General features: G+C 41.3%; 1 protein-coding gene across 8 annotated transcripts in view; it reads left to right on the forward strand.

The window, feature by feature from the left end:
• The window catches only part of LOC309652084 (uncharacterized protein), a 60,261-nt gene that overhangs the window by 7,279 nt on the left and 39,442 nt on the right, over positions 1–13,540 (forward strand). The window contains exon 2 of one of the 8 annotated variants that reach the window (XM_082445607.1): positions 6,439–6,544. The exons of the other annotated variants lie outside the window; for them this stretch is intronic. Within the exon in view, the coding sequence (XP_082301733.1) occupies positions 6,439–6,544 (106 nt within the window). The remainder of the gene's footprint in view (positions 1–6,438; positions 6,545–13,540) is intronic. 8 annotated transcript variants of the gene reach the window in all.

The raw sequence follows: 13,540 nt of genomic DNA on the forward strand, positions 1-13,540 counted from the left end.
CATTCTTGCTTTGTTTCTGATCTCAAGGTGAAAGCATCTAGTTTCTCACCATTAAGTATGATGATAGCTGTGAGTTTTTTATAGATGTCCTTTATTGTGTTAAGGAACTTCCCCTCTATTCCTAGTTTGTTGAGAGTAATTTTTTTTCTTGGCTGCCCCGCGCAGCTTGTGAGATCTTAGTTCCCCGACCAGGGATCGAACCCAGGCCCACGGCAGTGAAAGCACCAAGTCCTAACCACTGAACAGCCAGGGAATTCCCTGTTGAGAGTATTTAGCATGAATTGGTGTTGGATTTTGTCAAATGCTTTTTCTGCATCTGTTGATATGAATATGTGATTTTTCTTCTTTAGCCTCAAAAGTCAACAATTGACTTTTGAGTGTGAAACAGCTTTGCATACCTGAGATAAATCCCACTTGGTCATCATGTATTGAATATAAATCTTTTCATACACTGTTGAATTTGATCTGCTAATATTTTGTTGAATATTTTTGCATCTATGTTCATGAGAGATATTGGTCTTCAGTTTTCCTTTCTTGTAATGTATTGTCTGGTTTTGGTATTAGGGTAATGCTTACCTCATAGAATGAGTTAGGGAACTTTCCCTCTCCTTCTATTTTGTAGAACAGATTGAAGAGAATTGGTAGCATTTCTTCCTTAAATGTTTGGTAGAATTTCCCAGTGAACCCATCCGTGCCTAGTGCTTTCTGTTTTGGAAGGTTATTAATTATTGATTCAATTTAAAAAATAGATTTAAGTTTATCAGATAGTCTATTTCTCCTTGTAGGAGTATTGGTAGATTGTATGTTTCAAGGACTTGTTCCATTGCTTCTAAGTTAGCAAATTGTGGCCATAGAGTTGTTCATAATATTCTTTTATTGTCCTTTTAATGTCCATAGGATCATTAGTGATGGCCCCCTTTTCATTTTTTTTTTGGTAAGAGTACTTGATAGCACCCCCCCCCCTTTTATTTATTTATTTTTTATTTATTTTGGTTTTTTTGGCCGCACCATGCGGCATGCAGGATCTTAGTGCCCTGACCAGGGATTAAACCTGTGCCCCCTGCATTGGGAGCACAGGGTCTTAACCACTGGCTGCCAGGGAAGTCCCCCGTTTTCATTTCTGATATTAGCCATTTATACTTTCTCTCTTTTTATCATCATTAGCCTGAATAGAGATTTGTCACTTTTATTAATATTTTCAAAGAACCAACTTTTTGTTTCATTGATTATCTCTATTGTTTTCCTGTTTTCAATTTTATTAATTTTTGCTCTGGTTTTTATATCTTTCCTTCTGCTTACTTTATATTTAATTTGCTCTTCTTTCTCTAAGTTTCCTAAGGTGGAAACTTAGATTATTAATTTTAGATCTTTCTTCTTTTCTAAAAATATATGCATTCAGTATGATGAATGTCCCTTTATGCACTGATTTCATTGCATCCCACAAATTTTGACAAGTTGTACTTCATTTCCATTTAGTTCAAAATATTTTTTCAAATTCTCTTGAGATTTCTTCTTTGACCCATGTGTTACTTAGAGGTGTGTTTTATGGCCTTGAATGTAGTCTATCTTAGTGAGTGTTCCATGTGAGCTTGAGAGGAATGTGCATTCTGCTATTGTTGGATGAAGTAGTCTATAAATGTCAATTAGATTCAGTATACTGATGGTGTGATTAGTTCAACTATATCTTTACTGATTTTCTACCTGCTGTATTTGTTAATTACTAATAGAGGGGTGTTGAAGTCTTCAAGTACAATAGTAATTTGTCTGTTTCTCCTTGCGGTTCTGTCAGGTTTTGCTTCATGTATTTAGACTGTGTTGTTAAACACGTATATATTAAGGATTATTATGTCTTCTTGGAAAATTGAGGTCCTTTATTGTTATGCAATACCCCTCTTTATCCCTGATAATTATCCTTGTCCTGAAGTGTGCTTTGTCTGGAATTAATATGGCTATTCCAACTTTATTTGTTTAGTGTTAGCATGGTATATTTTTCTCTGTCTCTTTTAATCTATCTGTGTCTTTATATTTCAAGTGGGTTTCTTATAGACAACATATAGTTGGGTCTTGTTGTTTTCTTTAATCCAGTCTGACATTCTCTGTCTTTTAATTAGCATGTTTTCATCACTCCCTTTTAAAATTATTATTGATATATTTGGATTAATAGCTACCATTTTTGTAACTGTTTCCTATTCATTGTCATTGTTCTTGGTTTCCGTTTTGTCTTCCACTCTTTTTCTGCCTTCTTTGGTTTTGTTTTGTTTTGTTTTATTTTGTTTTGGTTTTTTTGTCCACGAGGCTGGTGGGATCTTAATTCCCCAACCAGGGATTGAACCCAGGCCCTCAGCAGTGAAAGCCTGGAGTCCTAACCACTGGACCGCCAGGGAATTCCCATGCCTTCTTTGGTTTTAATTGAGCTTTTTATTATGATTCAATTTTCTCTCCTCTCTTAACATATCAGTTATACTTAAGGAAATTTTTTAGTGGTTGCCCTACAATTTGCAAAATACATTTACAATGAGCCTAAGTCCATTTTCAAATAACACTATATCACTTCACTGGTAGTGCAAGTACCTTATACACAGTATTCCCAATTCCTCTCTCCTGTACTTTATAACGTTGCTGTCATTCATTTCACTTATCCATATGCTATGATCACTGAATACAGTTTTGTTAATATTATTTTGAACAAACTGTATCTGTTAGATCAATTAAGACTATGAAAAATAAATTATTTTATTTTGCTTTCATTTATTATTTCTCTAACACTCTTCCTTTCTTTATGTAGATCTGAATTTCTGACCCTTATCATTTTCCTTCTCTCTGAAGCACTTTTAACATTTCTTGCAAGGCAAGTATACTGGTGACAAATTGCCTCAATTCCTGTTTGTCTGAGAAAGTCTTTATTTCTCCTCACTTTTGAAGGATAATTTTGATGGATACAGAGTTCTAGTTGGTGGTATTTTTCTTCCAACACTTTAAATATTTCACTTCACTCCCTTCTTGCTTGCATATTTTCAGAAGAGAAGTCTGATGTGGGTCTTCTCCTTGCTCCTCCATAGGAATATTTTTTCATCTGGCTTCTTTCTGAGTTTTCTCTTCGTCTTTGATTTTCTACAGTTTGAATATGAAATTCCTCAGTGTAGTTTTTTTGATATTTATCCTTCTTGATGTTCTTTGAACTTCATGGATCTGTTGTTTGGTGTCTGCCATTAACTTGGAAAAATTCTCTGCCAGTGTTAAAGTATTTCTTTCATTCCTTTCTCACTTGCTTCTCCTTCTGGTATTCCCATTACACTAGGTTATACCTTTTAAATTGTCTACAGTTCTTGCATATTCTGTTCTGTTTTTTAAAAAATTCTTTTTTCTCTTTGCTTTTCATTTTGGGATGTTTCTATTGTCTATTGGGATGTTTCTATTGTCATATCTTTTACCCCACTGATTCTTTTTTTAAAAATTTATTTATTTATTTATTTATTTTTGGCTGCATTGGGTCTTAGTTGCTGTGCGCGGGCTTTTCTCTAGTTGCAGCAAGTGGGGGCTACTCTTCATTGTGGTGCACAGGCTTCTCATTGAGGTGGCTTCTTGTTGCGGAGCACGGGCTCTAGGCGCACAGGCTTCAGTAGTTGTAGCTTGTGGGCTCTAGAGTGCAGGTGCAGTAGTTGTGGCACACAGGCTTAGTTGCTCCATGGCCTGTGGGATCTTCCCGGACCAGGGCTTGAACCCGTGTCCCCTGCATTGGCAGGCAGATTCTCAACCACTGCACCACCAGGGAAGCCCTACCTCACTGATTCTTACCTGGCTTGTCCAGTCTATTGATAAGCCCATCAAAGGCATTCTTCATTTCTGTCACAGTGTTTTTGATTTCTATCATTTCCTTTTGATTCTTCCTTAGAGTTTTTATCTCTTAGCTTACATTACTCATCTGTTCTTGCATTTTGTCCACTTTTTTCATTACAGCCCTTAGTATATTAATCATAGTTATTTTAAATTCTAGATCAGGGAATTCCCTGGTGGTCCAGTGGTTAGTACTCTGCGCTTTCACTGCCAAGGGTGCAGGTTGGATGACAGGTCGGGGAAGTAAGATTCCACAAGCTGCATGACGTGGCCAAAAAAAAAAAAAAAAAGAAAAGATTAAAAAAAATTCTAGATCAAATAATTCCAAATATCTATGCCATATTTGAGTTTGGTTCTGATGCTTGTTTTAGCTCTTCAGAATATGTTTTTTTTAAAAATTTTTAGCATGCATTATAATTTTTTGTTGAAAGCCAGACATGATGTACTGGATAAAAGAACTGAAGTAGATGGTTTTTTGGTGTGAGGTTTTGTGTTTATCTGGCTAAGAATTAGGCTGTGTTTACTGTTAGTAGTAGGTGTCAGAGGCTAAAATTTCCACTAGTGTCCTTGTTTTGTTTCCCCTGTCATCTTTGAGTTTCCTTAGAGGCTTATTCTTTTTTTTTTTTAAGATTTATTTATTTATTTGGTTGCACCAGGTCTTAGTTGTGGCAGGTGGGCTTCTTAGTTGCAGTAGGCAGGCTCTTTAGTTGCAGCATGCACGTGGGATCTAGTTCCCCGACCAGGGATCGAACTGGGCTCCCTGCACTGGGAGCACTGAGTCTTAACCACTACACCACCAGGGAAGTCCCGAGGCTTATTCTTTTTTTTTTTAAATTTATTTATTTAATTTTGGCCGCGTTGGGTCTTTGTTGCTGCACGCAGGCTTCCTCTAGTTGTGGTGAGTGGGGGCTACTCTTTCTTGCGGCGCACGGGCTTCTCATTGCGGTGGCTTCTCTCGTTGCAGAGCATGGGCTCTAGGTGCGGGGTTCAGTAGTTGTGGCACACGGGCTCAGTAGTTGTGGCTCATGGGCTCTAGAGCACAGGCTCAGTAGTTGTGGTACATGGGCTTAGTTGCTCCGCAGCATGTGGGATCTTCCTGGACCAGGGCTCGAACCCGTGTCCCCTGCATCGGCAGGTGGATTCTTAACCACGGCGCCACCAGGGAAGCCCTCAAGGCTTATTCTTAAATAGAGTCTGAGGCTTGCAGTTCTTTTCAGCTATCATCCACTGTTATACAGGAGCACTATCGATGTGGTGGTAAGTTTGGGGGGAGGGGAAGCAGTCTATAGTCCTATGATTAGATCTCAGTCTTTTAGTGAGCCTATCTCCCTGGGCTATGACCTTTACAAGTGCTTCTCAGCTTTCCCACCCTTCCCTTTAGCTGAGACAGGAAGGCTAGAAGGAGCTGGAATTGGGTATTTCCTTGCCCCCTGGTCAGCTGGGCTTTGGTGAAACCCAAGTCACTTAGGCTCTGGTAAAATGGTTTCCCTTCAGGGCAAGTCTTTGTTGAAGAAAACAGAGCTCTGGACATATTTCAAAATGGTTACTTTTCAGGAATTCCCTGGTGGTCCAGTGGTTAGGATTCCTTGCCTTCACTGCCGAGAGCCCGGGTTCAATCCCTGGTCGGGTAACTGAAATCCCACAAGCCAAGGGGTGCAGCAGAAAAAAAAAGAAGGTTAGTTTTCCTCTCTCCTTGCTGTAAGCAAGAGGGGATTTTTCTCCAATCTTTACAATGACAACTTGGTGGCGGTTCCTAGAGGTAAAAGTCATGAGAGTGTGGAGTCCCCTTAAGGAACTCTGCCCTCAGTGTTAGCTCTCAAGGTAGTCCATACTGAGCTTCTAGAAATTCCTCAATTACAGTGTAATGTGTCCCTACTCATACTGGCTCCAACTGTGGGTTTCTGCTCTTGGGCTTCTGTTCCTGGTAAACTGTGTTTCTCTTTATCCGTCTGTCTCTCTAGTTTTCAGGGCAGCAGTTTGCCCTGTGACTTCAATTCTCTGATCTAAGAAGAGTTGTTTTTAGTTTGTTCAGTTTCTTCTTCTTGTGAAGATGAGAATGACTTCCATACCCTTTACATTTGGGGCTGGAAACTGGAAGTTCTTATCTTGCTTTTTAAAGTGTGAGAGTTCTATATTTCCATAATATTGTGTGTTCACACACTGCTTACCGTTGACATAGGGAAAGGGACATTGTGTTTTCTTTGAAAAATAACAGCTTAATCCACTAACTTAAAAAAAACACCACTTTTCATTTTTTTTTCTTATTGTATGTATGTCTTATATGTTATATGTTGCCTTAAATCCTAAGACAGAGAATAAATGGATGAATAAATGAATAACAAAAAAAAGATAGTTTAAAGTAAAGGGAATTCATTTAATTGATGCAGGTACAAGAATAAATGAGAAATACCTGGTTCATGCCCAATGGTTTAATCTGCTTAATTTTTATACAGAAGGATTGCATGGTGATATATTAAAGTGAATCCTTAATTCAGCAGAATGTCTAAGGTATGGGGTTATTCTGGTCAATGAAATGTTATGATGAGCTGAGAATGAACACACAACCTATGTTTTTTGTTTATTTCCATCTGTCCTATTGAAAAGAAATGTGAATGGCTTCCCTGGTGGCGCAGTGGTTAAGAATCCGCCTGCCAGTGCCGGGGACATGGGTTCGAGCCCTGGTCCAGGAAGATCCCATGCCGCGGAGCAGGTAAGCCTGTGCGCCACAACTACTGAGCCTGCGCTCTAGAGCCCGCGAGCCACAACTACTGAAGCCTGTGTGCCTAGAGCCCGTGCTCCGCAACAAGAGAAGCCATTGCAATGAGAAGCCCGCGCACCGCAACAAAGAGCAGCCCCCGCTCGCCTCAACTAGAGAAAGCCTGCGCGCAGCAACAAACCCAACTCAGCCAAAAATAAATAAATAAATTAATGAATTAAAAAAAAAAAAGAAATGTGAAAACATTCACTAGTGCAGGGGTCCCCAACCCCCGGGGCCATGGACTGGTACTGGTAGGTCCGAGGCCTGTTAGGATCCGGGCCACACAGCAGGAGGTGAGCGATGGGCAAGCGAGTGAAGCTTCATTTGCAGCTCCCTATCCCCCGCATCGCTCCCATTGCTCCCCATCGCTCGCATTACCGCCTGAACCATCCCCCCTTCCCCCATCCGTGGAAAAATTGTCTTCCATGAAACTGGTCCCTGGTGCCAAAAAGGTTGGGGACCGCTGCCCTAGTGCATCTTCTCTCAAATTCAAAGAATTTATTGAAATGAATTGAATATTTGATTCAATGAATTCTGTTGTAGCCACTTGTCAGCTGTGTGACTTTAGGCATATTATTTAACCCAGGGGTCCCCTACCCCTGAGCCGAGGACGGTACTGGGCCGAGGCCTGTTAGGAACCAGGCCCACAGCAAGAAGTGAGCAGCAAGTGAGCGAGGGAAGTTTCATCTGCCGCTCCCCATCCCCCCCATGGCTCGCATTACCACCTGAATCATCGCCCACACCCCCCCATCCCCCAGTCCATGGAAAAATTGTCTTCCACAGGACCAGTCCCTGGTGCGAAAAAGGTTGGGGACTGCTGATTTAACCTCTCTCTGCGTTAGTTTTCTCCTCTGCAAAAAAGAACAATGGTAATTCATGCATATTGCTTAACACAGTACTTTGTACACATTAAGCCCTCAGAAAATTGTAGCTGTTTTTTTTAAAAATTTATTTATTTATTTACTTATTTATGGCTCTGCTGGGTCTTCGTTTCTGTGCGAGGGCTTTCTCTAGTTGCGGCGAGTGGGGGCCACTCTTCATTGCGGTGCGCGGGCCTCTCTGCGTGGGCCTCTCACTATCGCGGCCTCTCTTGTTGAGGTGCACAGGCTCCAGACGCGCAGGCTCAGTAACTGTGGCTCACGGGCCTAGTTGCTCCGCGGCATGTGGGATCTTCCCAGACCAGGGCTTGAACCCGTCTCCTCTGCATTGGCAGGCAGATTCTTAACCACTGCGCCACCAGGGAAGCCCCAATTGTAGCTGTTTTGATTGTCATTATTCATGATTGTAAAGCACCACCTAGCTAGCTGTATTGAGGGAAACAAAAAAGCTAAAGACTCAGTGGGTACTTCAGGTACTTAACTGTGCAGGTAAGGGACACAGGATTTACATCACAAAACAGTTAAGTTTCATTGGGAGGCCATTGTTTATGACCTTTCTTGCCAAATGAGTGATCCACCCTTCAGGTTTGTAGAAGTTCAGGGAGGGGAGACACCAGGTGGGCAGGCTAGGATGAAAAAGGAAGGAGGAAGAACGAAAGGAGAATAAGGCAAGACCTGAATGAATTGGCTAGATGAAAAAGGGGGAAGAGGAACAGAACAAGCAAACTGTAGGGTCAGCAATGAGCGTGACATGTTCTGGGAATCCGCTGTGAGGTTGCAGTGTCTCAGAGTCATCGTTCTGGAGATCAGATTTCATTGTCAGAAGACTACAGCTAGAAAATTTGACAGAATGTGTGCTGAACCCTGGGACTTTTCTCTGAATGGTTACAATGGAAACAGTAGGAAAAATAAAGATAAAAACTCAACAAAAGAAGAAAAAGACTCTTTCCTGGCAATTTGCCTTTTCCTGCAATAAATATGCAATCCTATGAACCAAAATTACCTCCTAGTATGATTCTACGTAATTGAGACATTGCTGTACAATATTACAGGACTACCAGTGGTAAGGGAGAGCAAGCCGTGCTTGTGCAAAAGGCCCTGGAATGGCAAGGGAGTGTTAAGAGCTATTGAAAGTACTATTGGTCTGTTTCCTGTGGATTAAAGTCTTCTCATGGTTCTCAGGGGAAGGAATGGTGAGAAGGAGCAGGGTGAGGCTCATGGACTTCAATTTCTGGCCTTGGATTTGGTTACTATTCTTGGACGGCTGCCTCATGACTATGAGCTCTCTTTCCTTATCTCTTCACACTCCCATCGTGGTGTGGTCAGCCTTCTTTTTTTCTTTTTCTTTTTTATTAAATTGAAGTATAGTTGATTTACAATATTGTGTTAGTTTCAGGTGTACAGCATAGTGATACGTTTTTCTTTTTTGCAGATTATATTCCATTATAGGTTATTATAAGATATTGAGTATAGTTCCCTGTGCTATATAGTAAGTCCTTGTTGGTTATCTATTTTATGTATAGTAGTTTGTATCTGTTAATCCCATACTCCTGATTTATCCCTCCCCCTTCCCTCTCCCCTTTGGTAACCATAAGTTTGTTTTCTATGTCTGTGAGTCTATTTCTGTTTTGTATATAGGTTCATTTGTATTATTTTTTAGATTCCACAGGTTAGTGATATCATATAGTATTTGTCTTTCTCTGTCTGACTTATTTTGCTAAGCATAATATTCTCTAGGTTCATGCATGTTGTTGCAAATGGCAGAATTTCATTCTTTTTTATGGCTGAGTAATATTCCATTGTATATATATACCACATCTTCTTAATCCATTTGTCAGTGGATGGACATTTCAGTTGCTTCCATGTCTTCGCTATTGTAAATAAATAGTGCTGCTATGAACACTGGGGTGCATGTACCTTTTCAAATTAGAGTTTTTGTTTTTTTCGATATATAACCAGGAGTGGAATTGCTGGGTCATATGGTAGTTCTATTTTTAGTTTTTTAAGGAACCTCCATACTGTTTTCCATAGTGGCTGCACCAATTTACACCCCATCAACAGTGTATGAGGAACCTCCCTGGTGGTCCAGTGGCTAAGACTCTGCGCTCCCAATGCAGGGGCCCAGGTTCAATCCCTGGTCAGGGAACTAGATCTCACATGCCGCAACTGAGAGTTCACATGCCACAACTAAAGATCCCACATGCAGCAACGAAGATCCTGCATACCGCAACTAAGACCTGGTGCAGCCAAATAAATAAATAAATATTTTTGAAAAACCCAAAAAACAGTGTACGAGATGAACACTCTTTTAAACTGAGTGTTAAGCAGAGTTTTGAAACTATAGAATGCATTCATCTAATGGAAGGGCAGGTTTGGTCACAGAGACCCCTGAAGTCTAAGTCTCTATGTTAAATAAATAACAGAACCAATTTAGTACCTGGCAATATTTCTGTCTGACTCCCTATTGGAGTTAAGGTTTTGATGTGGTGGGTGGGCCCACAGAATTAATTGGATATTCTTTATTTTTTATTTTATTTTTTATTTTTGGCCACGCCACATGGCTTACAAGATCTTAGTTCCCCGACCAGGGATTGAACCCAGGTCCTGGCAGTCAAAGTGCAGAGTCCTAACCACTGGACCGCCAGGGAATTCCCTAATTGGATATTCTTAGGAATTTCTTCTTGTTAAAATGAAGAAATAAGACCATTCTGGATGTTTTTTGAGGTGCTGGGGTTGGGAACCTGGGCTAGGGCCAGTCACAGTGAGTGCCCCCCCCCGCCCTGCCCCGCCCCACCGCCCCGTTTTGACTTTCCCTCCTTCCTTATGAATATTTCAGTCCTGGTGAAATCCCTTAAGGTGACCAGTTGCATTAAAAGGAGGGTAGGCAAGAGAGAAAAAAAGAAAAAAGAGCTCTGTTGCTTGACCTTGTGATGGGGACTGTGGAAGGGGATGTAAGGAACTCATCTGCACATGAACCTGAGTCCTGTTTTTCCTTTCTCTTAGAAAGCCCAGCCAGCCAGAGCCATCTCCTTGTACCCCCCTGACTACTATCCAGAGGACGTGCTGAGCTGCCAGCCCCCCTCAATACCCAGCTCCCTAAACCGGATCGATAGCTCTGGGCCCAGCTGTTGACATCGATTTCTTTTTCCCCTAGAGCCTCCTTTCCACTTACTATGAAAAAATATCCTTTGTTTCACCCTTTGTCTCTCTTGTTCAAGGGAGAGGTGGACAGAGACTTTTCTTTGGTCTCTACCTTGTCTCCATTTTTTTTTCCTAAACCAAGATTCTTGGGCCTGGAATAGGAGGAGGTGGTGCTCCAAACCTGCAATTCTCAATAGCAGCTCTAATTTTGTCTGGGGGCCGTGCTTCAAATGGGTCTAGGCATATCAATTACATACCCGTGCCTGAATGCCACCACTTCAGTGTCTTGTGTCCCTTGATTTTGAAAGCAAGTGTGTGGGTAGGAGATGTGTTTTGTACGTCTGGAGTCTAAAATATTGGCATGTAAATGTTAGGAATTCAGACATTTACCTTAAGACCTACCCTTGGCGTGGTGGGGGGGGGGGCGTGGGTAGGTGGAGACAGCTCACTGCAGTTGAAAATTATATTTACACCATCGCACCCAGGGTCCCCGCCCAATAGCTTCATGCTGATATCTGAGAAGAAGCAAGTGTGACATTGATCAAGGCAAACCATAAATTATCAACTTCAAAGTGTGTATTAATTGCCTAATGACAGTTTCCATTATCCTCCTTTCCTAAAAAAGCAAATTCAGCACAAGCTTAGGGCTGGGTCTTGATCATGGGTCATGCCGCTAGTTGGCAGACTTGGCTTTGCAAGGAGATTGGGAGAAGTGAGGGCTGTTGTAATGGAAGCACACTCAGCCTTTTGTGAGGAGGGTACAAATTGCATCACTCTCAGGGCCTGAAACTGTGGACATCAGGAGGCCGAATGCCTCTGCAGGGGAGGTTGATTCCTTTTCCTAGAGGTAAAATGGCTCCGTGATCAGGCCTTGGTGGGAGCTTTGAGTCTTCAGCCCTTTGAAGGAAAGAGTTCTTGGGCAGGATGGAGGTTTAAGTGCTGAGGAGCTGAACCTGGGCTGATGTGCACTGCCCGTAGCTGGATGATACAAGGCCCAGTGGAGGGCATGGCCACCAAAAGGCTGGTCTTCTCTGGGATGAACTCTGTGTGCTTTCTTGGGCTGGCCACTCCACTGCTCTGAGCCTATGTTCCCAATCTGTAAAAAGAAGGATGTGAACTGGATGACCCCAAAAGTCCCTTGCAGTGTGGAGACCACCGTGGTCTCTTCCTTTAAGCTAGGTACAGAAAACAAAGGCACTTTGCCTGGAAGAGCCACATGACCCAATGGGACTGGTTCTCTGTGGTTGCCAGCCTTTTACTGCAGGGTCTGGGAACTTTGTCTCTTTTGCCGAATGAAGGTATCTTGTGTAAGGGTTCCACAAAGGAAAATGAGAATATGCCTGCTAAGGAAGATGATCTGGCGAAGGTAAGCATTCACTCTCACTGGGACACCCTACTGCTTTGGCTTAATGGGAGGGAGTGGAAAGTCTCAAATGAATCCCAAAGTAAAAGTAATGTCTTACAGCATTCTTAGGATGAGGGGTATGTCATGAGGGTTATGTTATCATAGCAACTGACTCCTGAGGTGTCCACTCAAGGTTTTGGGAACCCCAGTCCATGTCATGGGCTACGGGAAGTCAAATGAGACCAACTTGGGCTTACCAGTCAGGAAATCCAGTGAAGAACTCTATTTTAGCTCCACTATTTCACTTCCAGGATTCCAACAAGTAAACTAAAGGTGACTGTGATAGGTAGAATAGTTAGTTGAATCCAGGAAGTTGAAAAACATATTCTTCTCAGCTCTACCTGCTTATTTCTTGTTGGGAAAGTCAGATAACACTACAGATAACTGAGTGTCCCTAGGGTGCTAGATAACTAGAAATGGGTAGAGATAAGTAGAAAAACTTACAGATGTCCAGAACCTGGAAAACATGTCTTTTTTTCAAATTTAAATACAAATTACTTGTGGAAAAATGAGCAAAGAGTATGGTTTTCTAGTGGTACCTAGGTAATTAGTTAAATGAAGGCAACTAGAAACAAGTGGAATAAATACTTTAGATGAGGCTGTTAAGAAAAACATTATTCTGGGACTTCCGCTGGCGGTCCAGTGGTTAGGGCTCGCACTTCCACTGTGGGAAGCACGGGTTCGATCCCTGGTGGGGGAACTAAGATCCCACATGCTGCACGGCCAAAAAAAGAAAAAAAGAAAAAGAAAAACATTATTCTGAAATATGTCTTTTATTTCTTGTGATAAGAATGAGTATTATCAGTGAGTAGTGCTACTTATCTATTTACTTAATTAGGGGAAACTAGATATTCCTTAGAAGAATAATTTGAAGCCACGAAGCTGAAATCCGTTTCTCTCAAAACTAAATATTAGTTCTTGTTGCAGTAATGAGTTAGACTATAGATAACTGTTGGTACCTAGGTAATTTGTCTACTATGGATAGCTAGAGAAAACCAGGAATCTGTATAAATCTGGACGTTGAAAACCACTCCTCACAGCACAGTCTTATCTCTTGTGGGAATAAAGATTTAGTACTATGGATAACTACTGGTAACGAGGTAACTACCTAACTACAGACAACTACAGATGAGTACTTGTAGCCAGAATGTGGAAAACACAATCTTCTCAACCCAAACTTCTCATTTCTCACTGAAATGCTGCATCAGTAATAAGATAACTATTAGTAACCACTCTGCTCAGTTCTTATGTTTTGAATATTCAGTTAGTAATGTAGAAAATGACAATTGCTTAGGTAAGATTTAAATAGAGATAATCATATAAAAACAGAATAAAAATTTGAAGCCAGAAGGCTAAAAACATTCTTCTTAACTGTTAGTGCTTATCAAAACCACAATGAGATACCACTTCACACCCAGTAGGATAGCTGTTACCAACAAAACAGAAAATAAGTGTTGGTGAAGATGTGGAGAAGTTGAAACCCTGTGTATTACTGGTTGGAATATAAATGGTGCAGCCACTATG

Source organism: Balaenoptera physalus, assembly GCF_965194825.1.
Source record: "Balaenoptera physalus genome assembly, chromosome: X".
NCBI lineage: Eukaryota > Metazoa > Chordata > Mammalia > Artiodactyla > Balaenopteridae > Balaenoptera > Balaenoptera physalus.